The sequence below is a fragment of the Corvus cornix genome, chromosome 26, assembly GCF_000738735.6.
Source record: "Corvus cornix cornix isolate S_Up_H32 chromosome 26, ASM73873v5, whole genome shotgun sequence".
Taxonomy (NCBI): domain Eukaryota; kingdom Metazoa; phylum Chordata; class Aves; order Passeriformes; family Corvidae; genus Corvus; species Corvus cornix.
In genome coordinates this window covers 5006623-5031287 of record NC_046354.1, presented here as the reverse complement: position 1 = coordinate 5031287, position 24665 = coordinate 5006623, and the positions used below count along the sequence as shown (strand labels likewise).

The following is a 24665-nucleotide window of genomic DNA, read 5'->3' as shown; positions in this document are numbered from 1 at the left end:
GCAGGCGCATTGTTCCCAGCACAAAGGACACCGAGATACCGCATCGTTTCCCCACCACCCAGCGGGGGGGGGGGGGGCGGGCAGGGAGCCCCCACAACCGCCGGCATCCTGGTGACACTTCGGACGGCCAAAGCCACCCGCGCAGCAGCCGGGAACTGCCCAGGCTGGGCGCCAGCCGGCTCTGCAGGTGGAGAAGCCGGGGGCTCCCGGCCTCGCCCTCCGCCGGCCACGGGGGATGGCGGGCGGTGGGGGTGGGTGGAGGGAGAGCAGTGCGGGGCTGCGCGGCGCCGGAGCCGGTGGGGAGAGGGGGGACACATCCCGAAACGGCGGGGAGCGGGGGGTGGGGAGGAGAGCGGTGGAGGGCGCGGGGGGTGCGGCAGAGACCGGCTCGGCGGGGTCTCACTGCCCTGGGGGGGCTCAGAGCCGAGCGGGCACCCACCAACCCCCGCTCGCACCCGCAGCTGCAGCGCCCGCCCCGCCTTTCGGCATCGGTCCCGGGCGCACCGCGCTCCGTGCGCGCCCCCCCCAGGACGCTCGGCCCTCCCCCGCCGGAAGCAGCGATCCCCGCGCTCACCTCACGGCCACCTTCACGCAGCTGTCCGGGGCCGCCATGGCCCCGCGCCGGCACCGCGGCCGCCGCTGCCCCGGAGCATCCGCGGGGCGGGAGGGGCGGGGCCGCGGGCGGGGCGGGGCCGGGCCAGGTGCGGGGCGGGGCCGGGCCAGGCCTCGCCCCCAGAGCCGGAGCGCGGGCACGGGGAGGAGGGAGCGGGATCGCGCTCGGAGGGGGGAGGCTCGCGCACGGACACACGGACACACGGACACACGGACACACGGACACACGGACACACGGACACAGCTGGCACTCGCACTCACTCACGCTCACTCACACTCGTCATTCCGTGCTGCCCCCTGCCAGGCCCGCGGCCCCACCGCCGCCTGCGCTGCTCCGGGCTCTTCTGGGATTTACCGGAGCTGTACCGGGGCTGTACTGAGGGCTGTTCCGGGCTGTACCGAATGGCGTGTTTCCCCGTGGTTGGCATTACTCAGACACCTCCTTGGCTCCGCTGGATCCCGTCCCCTCTGTGTGGTGTTGGGGGTGGCACCATGGAGCAGCAGGATACAAAGCAGGGCGGGGGTGAGCTCAGTGCTCCGGACAGAGCCCCTGGGCCGGGGGTCTGGTAACCGTCTGGGCTGTGCAAGGCTGTGGTGAGGGTCATTCCTAAGAGGACAGGGCATGGGGCCGGTGGCACGGCAGGATGGTGGCCAGGTGCCAGTACGGCTCTCCAGCGTGCACAGTTTGTACTGCGGGGCTGGGGTCCCACACAGCTCAGGGCACTGCCCACAGAGCCGTGCCCACAGGGCCATTGGCTCCATCCTAGGAGCTGGTCCTGGGAGGCTGGTGAGGGAGACACATCCAGAGGCCATCAGGGAGCAGGACTGGAGACGGGCAAGCACTGGGGAGCTGAAGGAGCTTACGGCTTTCCTGAGCTGCATTCGCGTTGCCGGGGCTGATGGCAGCCTGATGCAGACAGGCCCTGGCTCAGCAGGAGAAAGCATCTTCCAGCAGCTGTGGGACCTACAGGGGACTCTGAGCTCTGCAGGTTGGTGTCAATGTCAGGGCAAAGAGCAATGGAGCGTGAGGGCAAACTGAGGCACACAGAGGTTTCTTTTGAGGAGTCCAGGCTGTACCCTGGGAGAAGGATAGCCAGGACATTCCAGCACTGGTGGCCAACAGCCAGTGAGGCAGTGCTGCGCTTGGCCCAGAGCCCAGCGCCTGCCCTCTGTTCTGGAGTCTGGTACCTTCACCTCAGCAGCACTGGCCCTTTACCCCATCCACTCGTGCTCCTCCCAAGGTGCCAGGACCACGGGCCACGTGCACACAGGACTCTGCATCCCGCAGGAGCTCCTCAGTTCTGCTGGGATGGGTAAGTCCCAGGGCACCGTATGTGGTACAAAATCATGGGGATGAGCAGGACATGGCCTGCCTGTCTTCCTGCAAGGATGTGAGGAGCTAATGTTCCTCTTTCTTTGTCCCATATTTGCAAGGACACCTGGTCCATGGTGCAGTTCCCACCCTGAGCTGCTGGTTTTCCTGAGGCTGGACTCTTCCCCACTGAAGCTCTAGGCAGAGAGGGGCAGTGACTGTGCCGTGATGTTGCTCTCTTCCTATTCCCACCCATGTGCCAGCTGTACCACAAATCACATCTGTCCCCCAGTCCAGCTAGAATCACCTTGAGACACACCACACACACCACATGAGATGGAGCAAATCATCCACTGTGCAGCCCCAGGAGAGGGTGCAGAGGCCCCACCACAGTGGGATTGTCCCCACCATAGTGTCACCCTTCATGTTTAGTCTCCAGTGAGCACTCACTTGTCTTGGCAAGTGACACACACAGTCCTGCACCTCCCTAAACCCACCAGGAGACCACGACCCCTCACCCCATAACATGCCCTTGACATCCCCTGGCAGAGCAGCTGCCAGAGTCGAAGTGCCAACCCCCATGCACCTCCATCAGCAGTGGGTGTGAGGGTATGGGTGTGAAAGGGTGCAGGTCCTGCCCCAGGGCAAAGAAGCAAGAGGAAGGGATGCAGCAGTTTCCCCCACAGCATCCATCTCTGCTGGCTGCGTGCTGTAGTGGAAGCTGCACTGCCATGGCCAGGCACCAGGCTGGCTCTGGTGCTCAGGCTGCAGCTGGAACTCAGACTGAGTTAATAAAAGCCATGCTGGGGAGCAGGCTGGCTCATTGATCTGCTCCTCCCCTGGGACCCATCCACTCTCCGCATTTTAATATATATTAGGTGCTCAAGAGTCCCCCAGTTCCCAGTCAGGCTGGGCCAGGGGCCCTCGGGAGCCAGATCCCACCAAAGAGCTGGGCTGGGAGATGGGGCTGCCCCAGTGCTCAGCACCCAGATCCCATGGGGGCACTGTGATCTCTAACACAACGCCTGGGCAGCCCCGAGAGGAATAACCTCGGCTGCTGCTCAGCACCAGCGCAGGCAGTGCTGGGAGTGCTGCAGGAACAGCTCCGCACTCTCCTGGCCCGTGCCCCGCTGAGCTGTGGGGATGGACATCATGGGCTGAACCTTCCCAGAGACTGGGATGGATGCCTGACCCCAAGAGCACAGTGTGGAAATAGTGGAAGGGGCAGAAATGGCATCACAGTGTCCAACTCTCCTCTTGGCCAGCCCCCAGGGCTGCTGCCCCAGCCTGAACGTGCTTTCACACCTCTGCCCCATACCCAGGTTCATACACAGCTGGGACAAGGAGCCAAGAAGCCCCCAGGCCCCATTTTGCTGCCCAGCCCTTGGCACATCTCCCCCTCACAGGCCAGAGTTGGCTGCAGGCAGGAGGCTGCAGGCTCCAGCAGAGATATGAGGATGCAGGGTCCAGTGCTGGGATATCAGGAGACCCCCAGAGCTTGGCAACCTCAAAATGACTGGACTGGAGGCTGCCACGTGAATCTCTGCCAGCTCTGGTTACACGTGGTCTCGCATTTGCAACCCCCTCCACTGGCTGTGCAGGCAGGGCAGCAGAGGAAGGAGGGGAGGGGGATCCAGAGTCACACAGCAGGAACACTTTAATGACCTGTCCAGCTCTTGCAAGACCCCGCTGGAACAGCACTGTCCTGTTCTGCACCAGCATCCCAGAGACCTGTCCCAAAAATAATGCCACAGCTGGCCAGAGGACCTCAGGACCACAGGCAGCAGCAGGGAACAGTGTGGCTCTGCTCCAGCACCCCCTGTGACAGGACGCTGGGCTATTGCAGCGGGCAGCTCACAGGCGAGTGGCAGCGACAGTCTTTTGGGAGGGGGCTGCACCGAGCCCTGGGGAGCTGCCTGGCAGCACGGCTGAGGTGTCCAGTGGGGCAGAGCGAGTTTTTGTGCCCTGCAGTGCTTCTCTTCCCTTTAGCAGCTCCACGGCTGCTTTCTCCACTTCATCCATCTCCAGCTGGCTGCTGGCCGCCATCTCGTCCCTGGTCACTGCTACAAATGATGAGTCACAGGCCAGAGCCTCGAGGCCTCCGGAGATCAGAGCCTGTGCAGAAGAGGAGAGCACAGCCTGGGTGCTCAGCCTGGGGAGCTGCCCTGGCTGCAGGCACCCACCCTCTTCTCCGCCCTTCTGCCCTCAGGGCTGGCACATACCTGCTGCTTGCCCTTGCAGCTAAGCTTTGCCCCCCAGTCTCCCATCATGGCATAAGCATGGTATCCCTGGAACTTCCTGTCTCATCCCTGCTGTTCCCTCTGCCAGGCTGTGCCCTTGCCTTACCTCCTGAATGAGGAAGGTGATGGCTGGGGTGGAGGATGTTCCTGGCTGACCAGTTTCTCCCTGCTGGAACCTTGAGCTGGATGCTGTTCCTGTCACAGTGCCATCCTCTGTGGGCAGCTGGGTGAGAGTAGCACAGAGCTGCAACCTGGGCTGGGACACTGCCCAGGGAAGATCTCTCCCATGTTAGTGTGGGGGCTGCAGGTTCTGTCCCCTGTCCCTGTCCAGGGCCTGGACAGGCAATGCCATCCTGCTGGAGCTCCTGGGTCCAGGGCACCCCCAAAATGGGACCAGCAGGGCCATGTGAACAGAGAGCTGGGAACCAGCCCCAGCCCCCTGCCCTGGCACGTGCTGGGCATGAGGCACTGTGCCCAGCAAAGGGAGCATGGGGGCAAATCCGATGCGCCCCTTCTGCCTGCCCTGGTTCTGGAGGCTGATGGGGAGCCAGAGGAATGTGCTTGCAGCTGTTCCAGCTTCCAGGAGCTCCCCAGTACTGCTACAGCAGTGGGGTGGGAGCCCAGCTCCATCTCCAGGCTGATCCAAGGGAAAAGCTCTGGCAAGGCTGGATTCACACAGTGAGCCCTGGAGTGTGGCTCTGTCCCAGCACAGCTGTGACAGCCTTTCCCAGGATAGGAGGGAGGTTCCCCCGTGTCCCCCACATTACACATCCCCTCTGGACATGCACTGACCCTTTTACCTGCTGGGGGAGGAGTGGCCCTGGTGATGAGGGACCCGCAGAGGTGGCCCCTCGCCTCCTGCTCAGCCTCTCCATGGGTATGGGGCGGCTGTGCTCTGTGGGAGGGAAAGGTAGGGACATTAGATGGGTACAAGAGCAAGGACACCACTGCCAGAGATGGGAATGGGCTCGCTAGACTGGGGGAAACAAAGGATTTAGAAGTTCAGCAGCACCCAAAGTCCCTGTCTGAGGAGGTCTTGTGGCCCTGCTGCCCTGGGATGGCCAGTGCTCCCCCAGCCTGAGGCACTGTCTCCGTGTTCCATCTCCCCAAACGGTAGAAGGAGGAGAAGAGTCTCCTGGAGCTCTCCAGAGAGGTCCTGATGTGCTCAGTGCTCTCAGCAAACCTCCAGCTTACTGGGGCCTGCATCTCCTCCTTCCACCCATCCACATCAGACCCGTCCCCCTGCCCTGGCCCCTGGGCTGGTCCCAGTCCTGCAGAAGAACAACGAAGCCAGACTCACCCCACGCTGGGCGCCTGCGTGCTGCTGGTACCGTCTTCCTCAGCACCTCATCCTCATACTGCACCCTGGCAAGGGCAGGCAGGTGGGTCAGCCTGAGCAGGGCCCACGCACTGAGCCCAGCTCCCCCTGGGGGTGCAGCCCTCCCCACCTTCTCCACCCTGGGGGGACAGACCTGTAGGGACAACTGGAATGGATGAACAGGGTGGAGACCCCAAGAAGCAGGACCAAGCACACTGGTAATCTTTGTCCCTTCTGCCTGTGCCCAGGCATGTGCTGGTGGCCCCAGCCTGGGCCTTGGCCCTCAGACATTGGCAGGTAAGGGGGAGGGATGGTTCCTGCAGTCCCTGGAGCCCTGCTGTCCACCTCCATCCTCATGGCACTGAGATGAAGGGGTGATGGGATGGGAGCCCCTGGGTAGGCCAGGGTGCAGCCAGCTGCCAGGACAGCCCAGGGCAGTGTGGCACGGCCAGCACTGCCCCTCTTTGCCCATGCACTGAGGCTGACTGCCCTTACCCCTCCAGCCAGCTGCTGCTGTTGGCATTGTTGATGTTGGTGTTGCCTTCCTGGGGGAAGTCATCAAGGAACACGGGAGAGTCGAGATCCTCATTGCCCACCTCAGTGAACTGCAGGGGCCTCTGGCTGGCCACCTGGGGCTGCAGCGGGCTGCTGGGCTCCATGAAGCTGTCGACCTGGCCAAACAAGCCACCTGTCCTCTGCAACCAACAGGGAGGGCATCAGCGGAAGCCTGGAGCTGCAGGCTGCTCTGGGACCATTCCCATGTCAGAACAGCGATTGCTCTGCTCAGGCCTTGCAGACCCAAAAGCCTCATTGCCCAGGTGGGAAAACTGAGGCACTGAGGGTCGATGGCCATGCAACAGCACTGGGATAAGCCAGCCCATGACAAATCCTGTCACCTCTGTGGGACAGCCTGAGGTGGTGGCACCTCTGGACACAGAAAGATGTGCAAATCTGCAACTCCACAGCTGCCCAGGCTGTGTCTGAGACTCCCAAGGAGTGGGCAGTGAATCAGCTCCTGTGACACCAGAGCTGTCCTGCCTTAGCCTGGCAGAAGGTGTGAGTGGGAACCTCCAAACCAGCAGGTAAACATCCAGTACAACTCTGCCAGGCACATGGGCTGGGTCCTTTCACAGAGGGGAGACCGAGGCAGAGAGCAGCTTGCCCAAGATGACACAACCAGGATGTCCTGATGCTCACAGAAAGAGGTGCTGATCATCCTTGCAGACTGCCCCCCAGTGCTAGTAGCCAAGCTGACCCACCAGCACCACTCTGAAATCAGGGCTGGGTGGGACCACCAAACCACCCTGAGGGCTGAACTCACCCTGTATATCCCTTCCTCCATGGCAGCCTCCACCATGGCTCTTTCCAGCTCCTCCTCAGCAGTCAAGTCCCCAGAAATGGCCCGATGGATTTCAGGAGCAGCTTCTTCTTCAATGCTCCTCAGCCCAGCCTGGAGGGGACAGGAAGGCAGGGCTGATGTGGCTGTGCCCCACCACCCCTCTCACCTTGGTCTTGGGAAAAGGAAACATGACAAGGCCTGCTCACCTTGCCAGGTGTCCTACCAAGGACAGGCCAGGGCTCACACCCTGCAGCTGGCTCTGTGCTTGGTGGAAGTGCTTCTGGGCTCAGGCTGTCCCACAGCCGCCCCACAGCTTCTGGGCTCAGGCTGTCCCACAAAAGGGAATGCCAGGGGCAGCCTGGCAGAGGGTCAGGCTGGTGACAGCTGAGGGCAGGCTGGGCCTCTGTCCTGATCTGGGACCTGGCTCTTTTCCTTGCTTTGCACCTTTGGGGCCTGGTCTTTTATCTCTACAGGTGATTTCCTCCCTATAAAGTCAGGAGAGTCTAGGGGCATCCCATCCTTCTGGCCAGGCACAGAAATCCTCCACCAGCACCCCTCAGGCCTGCTGCGCAGGCGTCTCTGTGGTCCCACTCAAAGCCAGCCACATTGACTCCCCTCCACCTGATGCTCCACGAGGCTGAGAGAACAGAGACCACCAGGCACACGGAGCTATCCAGACACTGCTAAGGGGAGAAGAGGGAGAAGGCCCTGGGATTAGAGCAGAGCAGGTGGGTAAGGGCTTGGATGGGCAGCATTTGGCACAGACAGTCATCTGTGGTGGGAGTTTCCAGGTCTGAAAACTCCTTGGTGAGGCACCAGATCCTGCCAAGCCCTCTCTACAACTGGAGTCAGTGGAGCAGAGAGTCAAAACCCTCTTCTGCTTTCTGAGCCACCTGCACCCTGGACACTGAGGTCACGCTCAGCGCTGGGGTCTCATGGCCAGTTCAGTGTTGGTTTACCTGGGGCTCACCTCACTTCCAGAGGCCTGAGGCACAGGGGTCTCTGCCACTCTCTGAGTCACCCTGGACTTCCCCAGGCTGGGGGAGCCTCTTCCCTGACCTGCAGAATTCCTTGCCTGCCTCCAGGAGGAATCATCCCTCTGGCACCACCCACACACCAACCTGGATCTCCACAGGGTTTTTCTTGGGCCGGTACCCGTAATATTCTTCCTGGCGCTTCATGAACTTTCTGAAATGCTCTTGGATCAGGAAAGTAGCATAGAATTTGCCCACTGTCACCTCATCATCTGGAGGGAGGAAACCAACATGATGATTCTGCCTGTCACAGGACCCCAAGTGGCTGGAGCAGCGAGACCCTGACCAGGAGTGGCTCTGTCCCTCTGGGAAGTGCCACCTGGTGACATACCTCCAATAGGTGGGATAACCTGGTCCAAAAGCTTCATACTTGTTCGCTTCCAGATTTTTTTGATAATAGCTCTGAGCTCCTCATTGGCCTGTTCAAAATTACCTGAGGAAAGCGAGCAGGACAGAGCAGTTCATTCCCAGGGACGTGAACAGGAGTGAAGACAAAGCATGTGAACACCTGGCCAACCTCCTCGAGGGTGTGGCAGCTCCTCTCTGTCTCCCCACCCAACAAAAATGAGCTTAGTAAGACAGAGGCTTTGATTTTAGCCAAAATACTTGACAGATTTTGACCTCCCCTTTGATGCTCCCACAGGGTTCATCATTCCTGAAATCCCAGTCTATCCCCAAGATCTCCTGGGCTTCTCCCAGGCTGCCATGTTCTCACCCCAGCCAGAGGGATGCACCATGCCACACTGCTGGAAGATGCTGATCCCAGCAGCTCACCACTGCCTGGCCTCGGCTCCTGCCACAGCCCAGAGCTGCTCATGGCACAGGCACAGCCCACAGGCACAGGAACAAGCTGGTGGGACACCTTCCCACAGCAAGGCTCAGCAAACTGTGCTGCTGGCAAGGAAGGGGTGAAAGCAACTCCTCCCCAGCACAGCTCAGTTCAGAGGATGGGAGCTGGAGGAGCCCCACTCCCAAGCTGTTCAGGGTGGCACTGGTTCACTCCTCGGGGCTGCAACACGTGGGCCTTCAGCTAAAACCATCCTCCAGGCTCAGCCTGAGCAGTGCAATGCCCACACCCAGGGCTCTGGTGCCAAGAGATGGGCAATGAACACAGAGCTGAGGGTTTGTCCCGAGGCTCTGATCCCACAGACAAGTGCCCTGAGATCCCTGCCAGGGGTGTGGAACCCGCACCCGGCACCACAAGGAAGGTCCCTGTCAGGCTGTAGAGGCAGACAAGATCACTGCTTACCTTCTGTCTTGATCTTGAGGGCCGTCCTCACCAGCGCAAAGAGGGTGGCGTTGAAGGTGACGGTGCCGTCGCTGTTCAGGGGCATGTTCATGCACACCAGACGCTGCACAGCAAACCAGCACCTGTGACCCCAGGCGGCAGAGGAGGCTGGCAGCCCCCAGACTCAGGGCCTGTCTTGGCCAGAGGCTCTGCTCAGGGCATGGAGCTCTCCCAGCCCTACCTGCCCTGGCCCAGGGGCTCTGCACCACCCCTGCTACCACAACTGCCAGAGGCAGGGACATCCCTTGTCCCAGCCAGCTGAACCAGGGCAAGGGATGGGTAGAGCCAGGGGAAATAACCTATAGGGGCATGGGTGCCATGGGAGAAAATCATGGAATCACACAATTGTTGTTTGGCCAGGTCGACAGCTTCATGGAGCCCAGCAGCCTGCTGCAGCCCCAGGTGGACAGAATCACAGAATTTAGGTTGGAAAAGATCTGTAAGATCATCAGGTTCCCCCAGCACTGCCAAGGCCACCAGAAATACCATGTACACAAGTGCCACACCCACACAGCTTTTAAATCCCTCCAGGGTGACCCACAGCTGCCCTGGACCGCCTGTCCCCGAGCCTAACCAATCTTTCGGCGAAAAAATTTTCCCTAGTATCCATCCTAAACCTCTCATCCTGCAACTTGAGACTGTTTCCTCTTGTACTGTCACTTGTTACTTGAGAGTAGAGACCGACTCCCACTTGGCTTCAGCCTCCTGTCAGGGAGCTGTAGAGAGCAAGAAGGTCCCCTCTGAGCCCCCTCTTTCTGCAGGCTGAATCCCCCCAGCTGCTTCCAGAGAGACAGGAATCATTTTGTTTTGTGCTCCCCACTCCAAAACACGCTCCAGGCTGCTGTGAGGAATCCGGGGATCAAATTTCCCGATGTGTTTGCCCAAAACCAGGAGGGGTGGCACCAGTGCCTGAGCTCCTGCCCATGCAAGTTACACACAAGCCTCGCACACACCCTGGATTTGTTCAGAAGGAGCTGAGCCAGGAAAAGTGTATTTCTGCCAAGAACGTTGGGGTTTCCTGCTCCCTAAGCACCAAGCTCTGCAGCCCAGCTGACATGGCCACACGCTCAGGCCCTGCACTGCCCTCCTGCACCAGCTGCACAGGGGAGGCCTGGCACTCCCCTGCACGGAGCGCTGCGGGCAGAGCCAGCCCTTCAGTGCCACACCTTTGAGGCAGGAGGTGAGCACAGGTAAGTTCTGATCTTCAGGAGCCTGAACCACATCAGCAGCACCTCTCCTTGCCCCCCGAATACACCCCTTCACTAAAAAGGAGAGGTCAGGGCAGAGTGTAAGCCATGGCACTGGGAAGCTGGCTGAGTGTCACTCTCAGCCTCCCGCAAGGACACAGTGACAGCTTGGAGAAGGTGTCCCTGTGCTCACACACCTTGTCACCCCCTTGGCTCTTACCTTACAAGCTACACGGTGTGGGCAGAACTTCCCAAAGCCCAGGGGAGGTTGGATACGCCTCAGCAGAGTCACCACATCCAAGTGTTTGATTCTGCCCCTGCAGAGGGAACACACCAGCTCAGCAGATCTGCTTAACGATGGCTTGGGGAGGTGCTCTGGGAGCTCATCCCCGGGATCTCCCCCATGCTTCTGCACTGGGCAAATCCCTGCTCTTCCCTGTGCTCCCCCTGGGGAAAGCAGCTGCTCCCTTTGGCTCCAGGGAGGAGGGAGAGGTGTGCAGTGGCATGGGAAGAGCTGGCGGCCTCACCACAGCTGGATGAAGAGGGAACTGAAAGTCTTATGTTCCCAAATATCCCGATGGCTTTTATCAGATCTGGACCAACTCTGGCAAGCCCACATCCACCTCTGAGATGGTGGAACCTAACTCGCAGGCAGTGCCACAGCCTACCCTGCCATGCAGGTTTCCCACTCCATGGAACACCCTCTCCTTGCTCACCCACTGACACTCACTTGGCCTCGGGGTCGTACTCAGCCCAGATCCGTTTGAACTCATCCAGGTGATGCGGCCCGAGGATGGACCAGTCCCGTGTCAGGTAGTCAAAGTTGTCCATGATGACAGCCACAAAGAGGTTAATGATCTGAGGGCAGAGGAATGGATGGGAAGGACCCAGTTAGGGGAGAGAGACCCAGGCAGCAGCACGAAAACATGGGAGGATGTGTTCTGGAGCAGAAGGGGCTTGGGACCTCCTGGAATCAGGGGATGCTGGGGGAGGGTCTTCCCATGCAGAGAGGAACCCCCTGCTCAAGCAGGGCTTGTGAAAGGACAGGCACATCGGCATCTTGTCCCTCTCCACCCTGGCAAAGGCCAACACAAACATCTGGAAGGCAGCACACGGAGGCTGTGGGAAGAAACTAAAAGGGGCTCCTGGGTCCCCCAGGAGTGCAGTGCCAGTTTCCAGCATGGCTGGGTAGGTGGGTTGGGGGCTCACCCCATGGGACACACAGCCAACAACAGCCTGTTATTGTTAACAGGGGTGCCAGAGGGGCCCTGTGGGAGCCAGCGTACCAGGAAGGCACAGAGCATGTAGAAGCTGATGAAATAGAAGTAGGCAAAGCCGGTGCCACAGGTGTACTCCTCGCCCTCGGCATAGTCCGACTCTGGGTCACAGCGCCGGCCGTAGCTGCAGTCCAGCAGGATCTCCTGCCAGGCCTCGCCGGTTGCACACCTGGGAAGAGGGGACAGCTGCTGGTCCCTGCCTGTCCTGGGCAGGAGCTGGGCATGCAGGGAGGGCTGAGGCCGGTCCAGTGCACAGGGGAATGGGAAGCTGCTGGGAAAGGAGCAGTCAGGATTCTGGGCTTGCTGCTGTAGGGCCACTGAAAGCTTCCAAGTGAAGCATCTGGAGTCAAGAAAAGCCTTGGGCTGAGCTCCTGCTTCCCATGAGTTTCCTCACAATTCACAAATTAAAATCCAGTCTGGGAAGGAAATATTCAGAATAGCAGCCCCAAAATGCCCCTGTCTCCGGCAGCCCAGCCACACCAGGTTAACCCACGGCCTCTCCTGAAACACTCCCACTGCTGCAGGAGCCTTTCTGTGGGACAAAAAAGAAATCAGCTACTGCAATGCTGGTGCTCCCTCACTCCAAGCTGGGCATTCCCACAGGCTCAGAGCCCGGCTCCCTTTGGAGCTGCTCACACAACAGGACAAGACTGACCTGAAGAGCAGCAGCACAGCTTGTGGAAAGGTCTGGAAGTTGTTGTTTCGGTTGATCTGGGTCCCATCCACCATGGCAATCTTCCCAAACATCTGTAAGTCCCAGTGTGAGGTCTCCAGGGTGCCATCCCTTCTAAGGCACCAACCACCCTCCAGAGCACCTCTGGTGCCTGAGCTCCCCTTCCTCTTGTTTATTTGGCTTTGGGCATGCCCAAAAGAGATTGAGATTGGGGTGTGGGAGCTCTGGGGCTTAGAAGCTACTTGGACATTCCTGCCAGTTCTGAAAACACCCCTGACTACAACTGCACTCCATCTGGGCCGAGGAGACAAGGTCTCCTGAGCCAGCACGAGCACTGGTGCCTGTGTGTCTGGGCCGTGCCACTGACTCCCCAGGCGCTCTTTGCCGTGTGCCTCAGCTGCCCTGGCTAAAACCCAGGGATGGGCGGCTGCTGGGGTGGCAAACATCCTTGCAGACCAGGGTAAACAGGTCCCATCATGTGCAAAGTCCCAGAGAAGGCCTGGCAGAGGAACCAGTCCCTCCCTGTCCCACCTCCCCAGGTGCCATCAGGCTCAGGGCATCTGATGAAGACCAATTCCCACCCCCCTGCCCCTGTGCCCCTCACCTGCATCCCAATCACAGCATAGATGAAGAAAAGCATCACAATCAGCAGGGCCACATATGGCAGAGCCTACGACAAAAGGACCACGGCTTGTGTGAGACACAACCCAGGGACAGGGCTCAGCTCTGGAGGTGCTGCAGGAGGCCAGCATCAAGGTCCCTGTGTGGGGAGGGACAGCTTACCTGCTCCTCTCACCACCCTCCTGCTGGCCCCTTCTCTGGGGTTCATGGGAGGCTGATGGCAGCCCCCACGGGGTCTCGCTGACTGGACAGAGGCTCAGCACACCCCAGGGCTGCCCAGGGCTGAGGGAACTGCCCAGGTCAGGGCTGTGAGCTGATGCTGCAGCGTGCCCTGAGGTACCCACCTGCAGATCCCAGCCAGCTGGGACCAGGACAAATGGGCCCAGGCAGGTCCTGCCAGCACCTGGCCCAGCTCTGACACACAGTGCTGTCAGCCAGGGAGTCCCACACACCTTTCCCCCACATGGGCAATGTTCTACACACCACAAGCCCCCGGCCCAATCTGAGGTCAGCAGCCTCCCAGTGCTGGAGCTTTCTGCCCTGCCTGCTGAGGACAGGCTGCTTGTGCTACCAGCCTGAGGACCAGCCACTGCTGCCAGCCCCGGGCCTGTGTGTGTTTGGGAGAGGAGCACTGCTCCTGACACACCTGAAAGGACTTGATGAAGGTCCACAGGAGGGTCCTGACACCTTCACCCCGGCTCAGCAGCTTCACCAGACGCATCACCCGGAAGAGCCGGAAAAAAGTGATGGAGACGCGGGAGTTGTCATCAGAGTCCTGCAGGCAGAGCACAGCAGCTGCAGGACAGGGAGTGCTGAAGCCTCCAGGCTTTCGAGGCAGGGGGGGGTCCAGGTCCTGGGGTGAGGAAGGGTAAGGAGACCCCACCCCCAGGCACCCGTCACGGTGCCCACAGCCCTTCCCTGCACACAGGATCAGACTGCAAGGAAGATGTGCTGGTGCTTTTCCCCCTGGCACTTCTCCCCCCAGCCTTCCCAGGGATCTCATCTCCCCAGGCCCCCATGCTCACGCCTTTGACACTGGGATAACGCAGGAAGGAAGACATGCTGCCACACGGGGACTGGGAGAGCTGTGAGGGCCACAGGGCCACCACACACAGGCTGAGTCCCACCAGGCTGTTGCCCAGCACATCCTGTATTTGCAGGGTGAGGTGTAGGGTGGGCACCAGGCACAGGAGGGGGTAATGACAGCTGTTTAAGCAGAGAAGGGCTGTTTTGAGAATGTTCCAGCAGGACTTTAACCAAAGGAGGGACTGAAGAGAGGAGTCTCTGGGGGGTGCTGCCCAGCGTCACCTGGCCATGCAGTGATGCCTCCTCTCTGTGGGTATCCCCCTTGAAGGGGGAACAGCCATGTTCCCAGGGGTTCAGGGCGGAGTGGGCAGGCAGGAGGTGAGCCATGAGGCATGGCTCCTGGCCTGAAAGGAGCAGGTTTTGTCTGGGAGCACCTAACAGTGGTGGTTGGAGATGCTGGGGGCTTGGTCACCTGTGCCCTTGAGAGCTCCAGCATGGCACAGCCTCAGCCACAGTCTCTGCCACCAGCAGCCCTCCTGGCACAGACCCTCCTGGCACTGTCTGTCTGGACTCTGGCACTGCTTGGGATGCTTTTCCCACTGCCCCCTTAGCCTCCCAGGGCTTTACTGCTGCCACCGGATCCCTCTCACTCCCCTCACTCAGGCCACCCACTCCCAGCTATTTCAGGGCAACAAAATCCAGCTGTAAATGCCCCTCCCAGAAGCTCTACTTTCCTCAGCATCACACTTCTGAGTTCCCAGGGCTGCACTGAACAACTCCATCTCCTCTCCCACCTCTTTCTTTTGCCTGTCACTCTCCCGGTGCCTCGTGACCATCCAGTGAGTGCAGTGATCATGAACATCCCATCAGCCCCAGGGCACCACGTCCCCACCACTGGGATCTGGGCAGTGTCCTGTGCAGACCACCTTGCACCCTGCAGTTCCCAGCACCAGGGCCCTGGGAAGAGGCTCTGGCACGTCCCTGCAGTCAGCTCCCTCCACATTTTCAGACCAACCCAGGACACCCCATTGCCACTGCACCCCCTTGGTGATCTTTGGCCACCGGTGCAGGGCTTGGCTCATTCAGCCCTCCAGGACATTGGGCTGCACCCAGGGGACACAGCCAGCTCTGGGGGAAGGCACAGTGCAGGGATCACCCCTTTAGCCATTTCTCTGGCTGCATCCCTCCAGGCTTTAGGCAGCCAGGGTGATGGGCAGGAGGACCAAGGCCAGCTTTCCTGCCCCCTACAGCTGAAGAGGTCCTCCAATATGGCAGTTCCAGGGGATGGGATGGTGAAGGGCAGGGTTGGGCTTTCAGATGGGCCCAGGAGGGCTGGGGAACAGCCTTGCACCTCTCAGGGTGGGAAGGGGGGTCTGTGTGGGTGGGGTGTCACCCCAAATCCCTCTCAGCGAGGGCAGAGTTACACCCCAGAGAGAACAGCTGGCTCTGGTGTGCCTCAGGGACATGCAGGGCACATGCAAACGCTGGCCACAGGCAGAGAGGAGCAGGGGAGCACAGCAGGCACATGCAGCTGATATTTACAATGCCATCACAGCCTCCACCGAGGCAGTACAATCCGCCACTGGGTGCAAGAATAGTCTGTCAAGAGAACAAGAGAGTCAGCACAAGAGAGGCAGGAAGGACAGGGAGGGAGGGGTGGTTACACAAGAAGATGGAAATTGGAGAGGAGGGGAACAGCAAAGGGCAGGCAGAGGCCCTCCATCCCTTGGGCCCAGGGACAAGGTGATGTGACTGCTGGTAGGCAGAGGCAGCATCTGGGTGAGCAAGGAAACACACAGACCATGAGGGACTCACCCACCGCTGTGCCTGCTGTGACACACCCTCAAAGGGGCAGGGCTGTGCCCAGGACAGCTGGGCCAACCCTCAGGAATTCTGCTGCCTCCCATGGTCAGGCCCAGGGATCTGGAGGCAGCTGACCTCCTCTGCAGCCAGCTGGGCTGCTCCCAGGATGGCAGCTTGGACTGGTGAAACTGGTGCAGGTTTGCCACCCAGCCTGGCAGTGCCAGGGGTGGGCAGCAGGCAAACCCCCTGGGGCTCCTCAAAGCCAGTCGGAGACACGCTCCTCTCTGCCCGGGATACTCTGGGGCAGGGGGCTCAACACCAACCCCTGACTCCAGCCCCTGTGCCCCCTGCTCAGCCCAGGCTCATTCTTGGGGTCCCAGCCAGCAACTGGGGAGTGGGCAGGTTGTAGGGGTTGGCCCTTGCCAGGGACTGAGCTTCCAGGGCAGTGACAGGAGCAGCACAGCAGCAGGAGCACTCCAGTCTCCCACATTTCAGAGCCTGGGGTAGCACTGCCAGTGGGGCCCCCATCCCTGCTTCCCTCAGACCTCCCAATACCCCCGGGGATCTGGGGAACTCAGACGGGGACTGAAGAGCCATGAGGATCTGGGAGAGGAGAGGAGAGGAGAGGAGAGGAGAGGAGAGGAGAGGAGAGGAGAGGAGAGGAGAGGAGAGGAGAGGAGAGGAGAGGAGACTTTTCAGAAGGGAAGGTGAGGTTGCCCCCACCCCCTCTCTCCATGCCTCCTAATCCTAATCACAACCCCCTGCACATCCCAGATGGCTGAGAAACACTTGGCAGTGCTGGGAGAGATGTGGGAAATGAGAAGACAGCACATTAGGAAAGGTAAGACAGCCCTGAGGGGACAGAGATGAACACTGCCAGAGCAGGGCTGGCTGTGACAGGGGTCCCTGAAGATCTTGGGGAACTGGGGAAGGAGACCAGTGCCCTTAGTGCTCCTGCACACAGACCCAGCAGAAAGGATCTAGGAAGCTCAGGCCACATAGAACATTCCCAAAATTCTGCCTGGCCTTCTGCACAGCCCTGCTGCTGTCAACAGTGCTGCAGCACACAGAGCACAGTACCTGGGTCAGTCCTTGCCAGCCCAGTCAGGGCACCAGACCCCTCCCAGTGCCTGGGATCTGTGTCCTGGGCATCCCCACAGACGCTCAGCCAAGGACAGCAGGATTTTGGTACCCGTGCCAAGTGGTCTCTTGCTCCAGAGGGACTGAAAACCACTGCCCAGTCCAGGGCCTGGAGCACGCCTTGAACTTCAGCTGAGTGGCAGCAGGCTGGGGAAGGAGACCCGGCAGGAAACCAAGTCACAGGTGCAGAGAGCTGATGGGCAAGGATGAGGAGGAGCCGATGACAGATGAAAGCTGTTGGCACTTGCACGAAATCTGGGAGCCCATGAAGGCTGAGAAGCCCAGAGGATGGCTGTCCTGATGGGCAGGACTGTGCAGAGGGACACAGGGCTCTCACAGGAGAGGAAGGTGGATGGTTTTTGCTCATCCCAGCTCTGTGACACCTGGACCACCCTACAGAGAAGAAGATGACTGCTCCCAAGGGCCTCACCTTCCTGCACAGGGAACATCTGAAGGTGACCCTGTGCAGGGGTGGCAGAGGCAGCAGCAGTGCCAGACCCAGCCCTGCAGTGCAGCACAGCTGGCAAGCCCTGCCCCTTTGAGGAGGCACTGCCAAGTCACTGGAGAGGGTTAATCCATCTTCTGCCCCATTCTGCAGCTGCTCCTGGAGCTGCCGTCAGGGCTGCTGAAGGAAGCACACACCTCCCACAGCAGGGGGGCATTTTCAGGGCCAGACACAGGTGTGCATGTCCCCGTGCTGTGGAAGGAAGGGGCATGCTGGCTTCCTAGCACTGCTTTGAAAATGCTCCCAGCAGAGCACTCACCATGCAGGCACTGCCTGAGGCACCAGCCCCACGGGTTACACAGTGCAGAGCTCCTGCAGGGATGTCTGCAGCTCACACAGGCACACAGACACCACCGGTGTGGGTATGTGTACAGGCCACTGTGTAAAGGGACACACACAAAGCAAATGTCTGAAATCTGATGTGTCTGATCGTTCCTGTGGGGACAGCGAGCTGTGGGAACCCTTTTACTCCCACCTGCACTGATCTGAGGCTGGATGTGTGGATCCAGGCATGCACAGAGTGAGTGGGGCAGGGGCTGGCACACAGCCTGCTGCTTACAGTCCTGAGCAACTGCTTTCCACAGGAGTGCAGTGCCTACAGATTCAGGAGACCAGAGGGGAGGGGGCAATGTGACATGCTGGGCAGTTGGGGATGTTTGAATAGGGCTTCAATGCTCCAAGGGCCACAGCTGTGCTCTCCATGCACTCATGCCAGGTGCTGATCCTGGCTTGTCCCTCCTCAGAACCAAGCAGAGCAGGGAGAGAGGAGAGGACACCATCCCCCTGCAGAGCTGGACACCATCCCAGCACTGCTGCCTCGTCCCAGGGCAGGTGCTACAGTGCAGCCTCGGGTGGGGACCCGAGCCCCCCGGCACTTACATCAATCTCACTGAGGATGACATCGATGATGCTGCCAATCACTATGAGGAAGTCAAAGACATTCCAGGGGTCTCCGAAGTAGCCCTGTCAGGGAGGAGCCAGAGAAGAGTGAACATGCAAGTGTGTAAGTCAAGGAGGAGACAGATGCTGGAGCCCAGAGGAAGGGATACAGAAGGTTCTTCAGTGACTGTGACCCTCAGAAGAAGGGATGGTAGCCAGACCTGGCACCCTCTGCTCGGTTATTTGGTCCTGTCTTGCAGTGGAGGGGAATGAGGAGGGTGGGTCAGGATGGCTAAAGCTGACCCCACTAGTGACCCTGAAGATGGGAATAATGGCCAGCTGGACTGGGTGGGATTTGGCTAGCAAGGGTAGCCCTGACAAGCAGCAGTTCCCCCAGAAACTCCAAGGTCCTGCACATGGGGGTCCCTAAAGGTCTCACAAGGAGAAGTTTTCTGGAGCTGCAGGGCTAGGGGTGCTTGTCTTCAAGAGACGCCAAATGCAGGATAAATGGATCCCCTGGCCTGGCCTGCTTTCCATGCCAATCGTGCTCTTCTCTCACCTTGACTTTAAAGGCCATGAGCTTGAGGACCATCTCCAGGGTGAAGAGGATGGTGAAGGCCACGTTGAGGATATCTGAGATGTGGTTCATTTCTGCAGACTGGTTGTAATGCTGAGGGTAAGGCAGAAGGAGCCATCAGCTGACGGCAGATCCAGCCTCCATTGTGAGCTCAGAGGTGTGTGCTGGATGCAGATCCCCCTCCCACAGACAGGCCTACGGCTCAGGAAAAAGGAGATTTCCCCCCTACAGGCCCTTCTCTGGGGTCCCCACATCCCACTGATGCCACGATGATTTTTTGCCTTTTATACCCCTGTTATACTTTTTATAACTTCTGTACTCTCAGTGCTTTTTCCCTACATTCTTGGACTTGTTTGTCAACCTAAGAGACTCAACATTTTAGAAGCTTCGTAGCTAGGGATCAGTGTGCCCCAGACCCCAAGGTCCTCTCCAGAACACACTCTGTAAACCAAGATAGAACCATCCAGGGGAAGGCTCCTTGGGGAGCAGGGCTCATTCGAGCCTCTCACTGGGGAATCTTTGATAGATCTGCTAATTAGTAACACCTATAATGTGAATCCAGATCTTTTGGGGGTGCATTGCAGTGGGCACTGAGGTGCATTCGACCTGGACGTGGTGCACCTAAGGATCCTTAAAATAAATACCAGGGTAAAATCCCTTTTTCCCTTCTAACCGTGTCTGACTCTTGATTTTAAGACCAGGAAAAGGCATCACCACCAGTCCCATTTTGCCCCTATCACACCATAAGCAAGTACCTCCTATCAGGAAGTTCCCTTGGGGATCACTGGGCTGAGCCAGCCTGTGCACTTCCAGACACCCCTCCACCACCCTGTGCCATTACCTGCATGCCCAGGCAGATGGTGTTCAGCAGGATCAGGAAGAACATGAGGTACTCGAAGTAGGAGGAGGTGACCACGTACCAGATCTGGTACTGGTAGGGGTTCTTGGGGATGTAGCGGCGCAGCGGGCGAGCCTTTAGTGCGTACTGCACGCACTGGCGCTGGGGAGGGAGGGAGGGGAGGTGTGATCCCACTGCAGGGCACACACTCAGCACCACCAGCAATACTGCACACCCCCCAGAACCAGGCTGGATCACCCTTCTCTCCCAGCCCAACCACATGGGCCAGGTACAGCAGTGGGGCATGCAACCACTGTGCTTCCTGCAAAAACACCCCGGAGCACCCACAGGGGACAAGTTTCCAAAGTCATCTTTTGCCTCTAACAATGGCCATCTGCCCTTGGCCTGACCCCTCCAGCCCAGAGCCTGCCTGCTTATCCCAGCAGGACCAGCTTAGAGCACCCTGAAGACATCAGATGAACCAGGGCTGAAGGGGGCACTGAGATGGCTGCACAGGCCTGTCCCTCCCCAGCAGCCCAGGGCCATCTCTGCTGCGTTTCTGTGTGGTTCACATCACCCTGGCACCCCCAGCTCGAGCTGCCCCTGCTGCCTCAGTGCAGGAGCGTGACAGCACTCCTGGGCCAGCAGCCACTCCTGTCCAATGTCCTCCCCAGTGTGTCCCACATCCTCTGCCAACGCCTCTGCTGCTTTCAGCCTTGCTGTCCCCAGCCAGAAGGATGGCATGAGAGCATCACAGAAGGCGATGTTGCGGAAGGTACCTCTGGAGCTGGTCTAGTCACAGCTTCCTGCCCAAAGCAGGGCCAACTGCAGCATGCTGCCCAGGACAGCTGACTTTTGAATAGCTCCAAAGATGGAGGCTTCACAGCCTCTCTGGGCAACCTGTTCCAGTGCTTGATCACCATCACCATTTTAAAAAGGGCTTTTTTAATGTTTAAATGGAATTTCTTGTTTTCTTCAGTTTGTGTCCATTGCATTTTTTCCTGTCACTGGGCACGACTGAAAAGAGCCTGGCTCAGCCTCCTCTGTGCCTTCCCATTGGTGTTTATACCCATAGGTAAGATCCCTATGAGCCTTCTCAACACCAGACTTGACTCCCAGACCCTCCTTAGATGCTCCAGACCCTCCATCACCACCTTTGTTGGACTCACTCCAGTACATCTATGTTGCTTTTGTGCTGGGGGGCCCAGAACTGGGCACAGCCCTCTGCTCCAGCTCACTCTGGACACCCTACCAGGTGAGACCCACTCCCTGTTTCTGGTCCCCTCTGCCCTTCCCTCAGAAGGCTTGTTTTGTGCTAGACATGGGTCCAGCTGGCCCTGCCCCAGCAGCAAACAGACCTGGGGCAGGTGCAACTCATCTGTGTCAGCAGTGTCACCACAAAGAAGGGCTGATCCAAACCATCCAGCCCCAGCAGTGCCAGACCCAGGGCTGGTCCTCCTTCTCCTGTTCCAGCACTCCCATTACCTGGTTCTTGTCCAGCTCACAGTTCTTGTACTCATTCTCCCCTTGCTCCTGGAAGGTGACGATGACAAAGCCCACAAAGATGTTCATCATGAAGAAGGCAATGAGGATGATGTAGATGATGAAGAACATTGCAATCTCCACCCGGTAGTTGTAGATAGGGCCTGCGTCCTCAGCATTGGTGTCAATGGCCATGTACAGCAGCCTACAGGAGGGAAATGGAGGCAACAGAAATCCTAAGTGGGTGGGAAAGACCATGTCTCCTCTTGAAGGTTACAGAGAGCTTTGGGGACATCCAACAGTGGTGGGACAGGGTTGCTTGGGTAACCTTGCCAACTGCACAGCCACTGCCAGGGTGAGCAGTCCTGCTTCTCAACCTGGATAGCTCTCCTTTCTCTACCCTGGCCAAGGCCCATGGCAGTGCTCTGCTCCCAGCACAGACCTTCCCTCAGCACAGACTCACTGTGGCCAGCCCTCGAAGGTGGAGACTGTGAAAAGCGACATCATGGCTGAGAAGACGTTGTTGAAGTGGAAGTCGCTGTGCACCCAGACCCGCTGCTGGACCTCAATCTGCGTGGGGTCCGCGTCCACATAGTTGATGAACTGACCCCTGCAGCAGAAGGGACACAGTGCAGGGCCCCCCTCAGCCCACGTGCTGCAGCACTGGCCTCGGTCCCTGGGAGGGGAGGACAGCCCTGTGCTTGCTCCCGATTTACCCCAGGGTGAGGGAGAACACGACGACACCTCAGGTCCACTTTTTGGATGCAACATTCCCATGCAGGAACACAAGCATCCCCCACCACATCCCCCCAGCTCCCACCCCTGGCCACTGCCCACCTGGAAGCTGCAGAGAGCTCTTACCTGCACTCCTTCTCTGTCAGCTTGGATGGGTCTGTGCACATGTAGAACTTGCCCTGCATTCAACAGAGACCAGAAGTGGTGTTGCTTTGACTTCAGAAGCCCTGGGGAGTTTTGACTTTTTCCCAGCCCTCAGTCAGTCCCTCCCCCACCATCTCCACGCAGCCTCCCACCCTGGCCCACCACCACCACTGGCCTCCCCACTGTGCCTGCCAACACAGCCCAGTTCACAAGGGGTTTCCAGAGTCATGGCAGACCTGGGGTCAATCCCAGGCTGAGATCAAGAAGCACTGCCTGGTGATGGGAACAAACCTTCCATGGCCCTGAGCTGAGGCCTACCTAGCTCACCCTATCTGGGAGTCAACTATTTGGAAAATAGGGAAGAAAGCAGTAACCAGAGAATTAACTAAAATCTACGGTATGCTGACAGGTCTGCTCAGTCTGCTGGGTGTCCTGAAAGCTCTTCCTACATCAGCTCAGAATTTAAGCTCAGTTATTAGAATAAAACTGAGCTCAGCCAGGGCCAGCTCTGCCTTAGAGCAGCCGAGGCCCAGAGAGCAGGAGTGGTGCCCTGAGAAAGGAAACCCTTCACAATCAAAGCACAGAGGAAATCAGTCAGAAGCACCAGCTGCCTTAGAAAGAGGAAACTGAGGCACGAAGTGAGGTGAGGCAGTTGGCCCCTTTGCAGGTGCAGGGCCTGGCAGTACCCTGGGTGCTTCCTGCCCTCCTCTCACTGCCAGGCCTGGAGCAGGCGGGTCCCCTCACAGAGCACCGAGAGCACAGCCTGTGCTGACCCCAGCACCGGCAGACACCATCCCCAGGTGATGTCCAGGACAGCCTGGCCAGGATGTGCTCGAGCAGAAGCCCACTTGAGGCACCACTCACCTTGAAGAGCTGAACTCCGATGCAGGCAAACATGAACTGCAGCAGTGTCGTGACAACCACAATGTTACCTATGGTCTTGATGGCCACGAACACACACTGGACCACGTGCTGCAGAGGTGAAGGACAGTGCAGGTGTGACCACGTTTGGGGCAAGCCCCTGCTCTGTATCCCACACCCAAGGGCAGAGGGAGTGGGCAGAGCCCTTCACAGACGGGTGGTGGGAATCGGGAACAGGGCACGATGCCTGCCACATACCCACGGGAAGAGGTCCCCCCGTCCCAGCCTCTCGCTTACCTTCAGCCCCTTTGCCCTGTTAATGGCTCGCAGAGGCCTCAGCACCCTCAGCACCCGTAGGATCTTCACCACAGAGATGGTACTGGACCTGGGGAGGAAGGCACAGCTGAGACGAGGTGACCTCCCTGCCCAGGCCAGGCTGGCACAGCCCCACCAAGCAGCCATGGAGGGCAGGCTGGGGCCAGCAGTGAGGGACAAGGGATGGCAGAGACACGCGGATGTCACCGGCCATCACCCCATGTAAGGCCAGGTGACACTGGCAGCTGGAGAAAGCAGATCCAAACTGAATTTCTACCCATAGACCTTTGACACTCAAGGAGTGTCCTTTGACCTCCTTGACCTTTGACACTCAAGGAGTTTGCGGGCAGCTGTCCGTGTCCCCTAAACGTGACATTACGAACACATGGGCGGTCATTGGGCCAGCTGCTCCTCCTCCACCCACCATCCCCAGCTGCCCCACCAGCCTGAAGAGACCAGTGCCCACTCTGTGGCACATGGAGGTGCTTACTCGATTCCCATGGAGATGAGGGAGACAGCGACCACCAGTAAGTCAAGGATATTGAAGGAGTTCCTGCAGAAGGAGCCTTTGTGCAGGAAAGCACCATAGGTTGTCATCTGGGGAGCAGAAGGAGTTAGGAAAGAGGTCAGGCAGGGCTCAGGGGCATGGTCCCTCCACAGGGGGAAGGGTGGACAAGGGACAAGGTCCCAGCTCCTTGGCCTGGGGACCCTGTCCTGCTCAGACCTCTGCAGGTGACTTCAGGTGGAAATCCTCTGTGCAGCACTGGCTGGAGACAAAACTCTCCCAGTCAGTCAGCAAATTAAAGAAGAGAATAGTAAAGACTCTTGGAGTGGAACAACATGTGGCAGCAGCTTGGGTTACGACTTTGGTCCACAGGTTTTCACTGCTTTCTCTTTCTCTCTTTTTCTTAATGGCACGTCAGAATGAAAAAGCTGGTGCCACGGCTGATGTGTCCCCGTGTCACAGCACAGCTGACTTAGCTGCTGGACCCCACTAGAGAAGACACATGGCCTCTGGGACAGGTCATGCACTACCCAGAGTGCATGAAGGAACTCTCGGGGAGGATCAGCTGGCAGCTCCTCCTCACTGAGACCTTCAGGAGCATGAATGTCTAAAGAGTGTGAGTGTCCATGGCCACAACAGTCTAGACCTATGTGCTTGGCCATGCTCATGGCAGGACCATGGGGCAAAGGACTCACCTTCAAGACAATTTCGACTGTGAAGACAGAGGTGAAGCCGATGTCAAAGTATCCGAGAATCTGGGGACAGAGACACCAATACTGGATGAGATTTGGGTGACCTGGGAAATGCTTCAGTGTGTTCAAACATCCTGGAATTGTCCACTCTGTGGACTAGGGAGCCCATCCAGCTCAACAGTCTCTAAGCCCAGTACCAAGAAGACTCCAGAACTTTTCCCAGCTTTGCTGATTTTCTCCAGTGCACGATCCAATCTGCAGC

The 24665-nt window shown here is 58.8% G+C and overlaps 2 protein-coding genes across 8 annotated transcripts in view; both read right to left on the bottom strand.

Moving 5' to 3' along the window:
• The window catches only part of KIF21B (kinesin family member 21B), a 47936-nt gene extending 47284 nt beyond the window's left edge, over nucleotides 1–652 (bottom strand). For all 5 annotated transcript variants that reach the window (XR_005603657.1, XM_039565286.1, XM_039565289.1 and 2 more), the window contains exon 1: nucleotides 575–652. Coding sequence is in view for 4 of the 5 variants with exons in the window: in XM_039565286.1 (XP_039421220.1) it covers nucleotides 575–612 (38 nt within the window). In the remaining variant the exon portion in view is untranslated. The remainder of the gene's footprint in view (nucleotides 1–574) is intronic.
• A 2911-nt stretch (nucleotides 653–3563) lies between these two features.
• The window catches only part of CACNA1S (calcium voltage-gated channel subunit alpha1 S), a 47676-nt gene continuing 26574 nt past the window's right edge, over nucleotides 3564–24665 (bottom strand). For 2 of the 3 annotated variants that reach the window (XM_039565489.1, XM_039565487.1), the window contains 26 exons: nucleotides 24407–24466; nucleotides 23697–23803; nucleotides 23189–23276; nucleotides 22895–23002; nucleotides 22013–22065; nucleotides 21615–21761; nucleotides 21155–21356; nucleotides 19673–19831; nucleotides 18814–18924; nucleotides 18255–18338; nucleotides 15470–15526; nucleotides 13548–13676; nucleotides 12885–12950; nucleotides 12263–12354; nucleotides 11617–11776; nucleotides 11061–11188; nucleotides 10551–10647; nucleotides 9105–9207; nucleotides 8187–8288; nucleotides 7943–8067; nucleotides 6804–6932; nucleotides 5978–6177; nucleotides 5465–5529; nucleotides 4965–5059; nucleotides 4271–4387; nucleotides 3564–4039 (listed from right to left, as the gene is read on the bottom strand). In XM_039565489.1, the coding sequence (XP_039421423.1) occupies nucleotides 3779–4039; nucleotides 4271–4387; nucleotides 4965–5059; nucleotides 5465–5529; nucleotides 5978–6177; nucleotides 6804–6932; nucleotides 7943–8067; nucleotides 8187–8288; nucleotides 9105–9207; nucleotides 10551–10647; nucleotides 11061–11188; nucleotides 11617–11776; nucleotides 12263–12354; nucleotides 12885–12950; nucleotides 13548–13676; nucleotides 15470–15526; nucleotides 18255–18338; nucleotides 18814–18924; nucleotides 19673–19831; nucleotides 21155–21356; nucleotides 21615–21761; nucleotides 22013–22065; nucleotides 22895–23002; nucleotides 23189–23276; nucleotides 23697–23803; nucleotides 24407–24466 (3045 nt within the window). In that variant the 3' untranslated portion in view covers nucleotides 3564–3778. The remainder of the gene's footprint in view (nucleotides 4040–4270; nucleotides 4388–4964; nucleotides 5060–5464; nucleotides 5530–5977; nucleotides 6178–6803; nucleotides 6933–7942; nucleotides 8068–8186; nucleotides 8289–9104; nucleotides 9208–10550; nucleotides 10648–11060; nucleotides 11189–11616; nucleotides 11777–12262; nucleotides 12355–12884; nucleotides 12951–13547; nucleotides 13677–15469; nucleotides 15527–18254; nucleotides 18339–18813; nucleotides 18925–19672; nucleotides 19832–21154; nucleotides 21357–21614; nucleotides 21762–22012; nucleotides 22066–22894; nucleotides 23003–23188; nucleotides 23277–23696; nucleotides 23804–24406; nucleotides 24467–24665) is intronic. The other variant, XM_039565488.1, reaches the window with a different exon arrangement.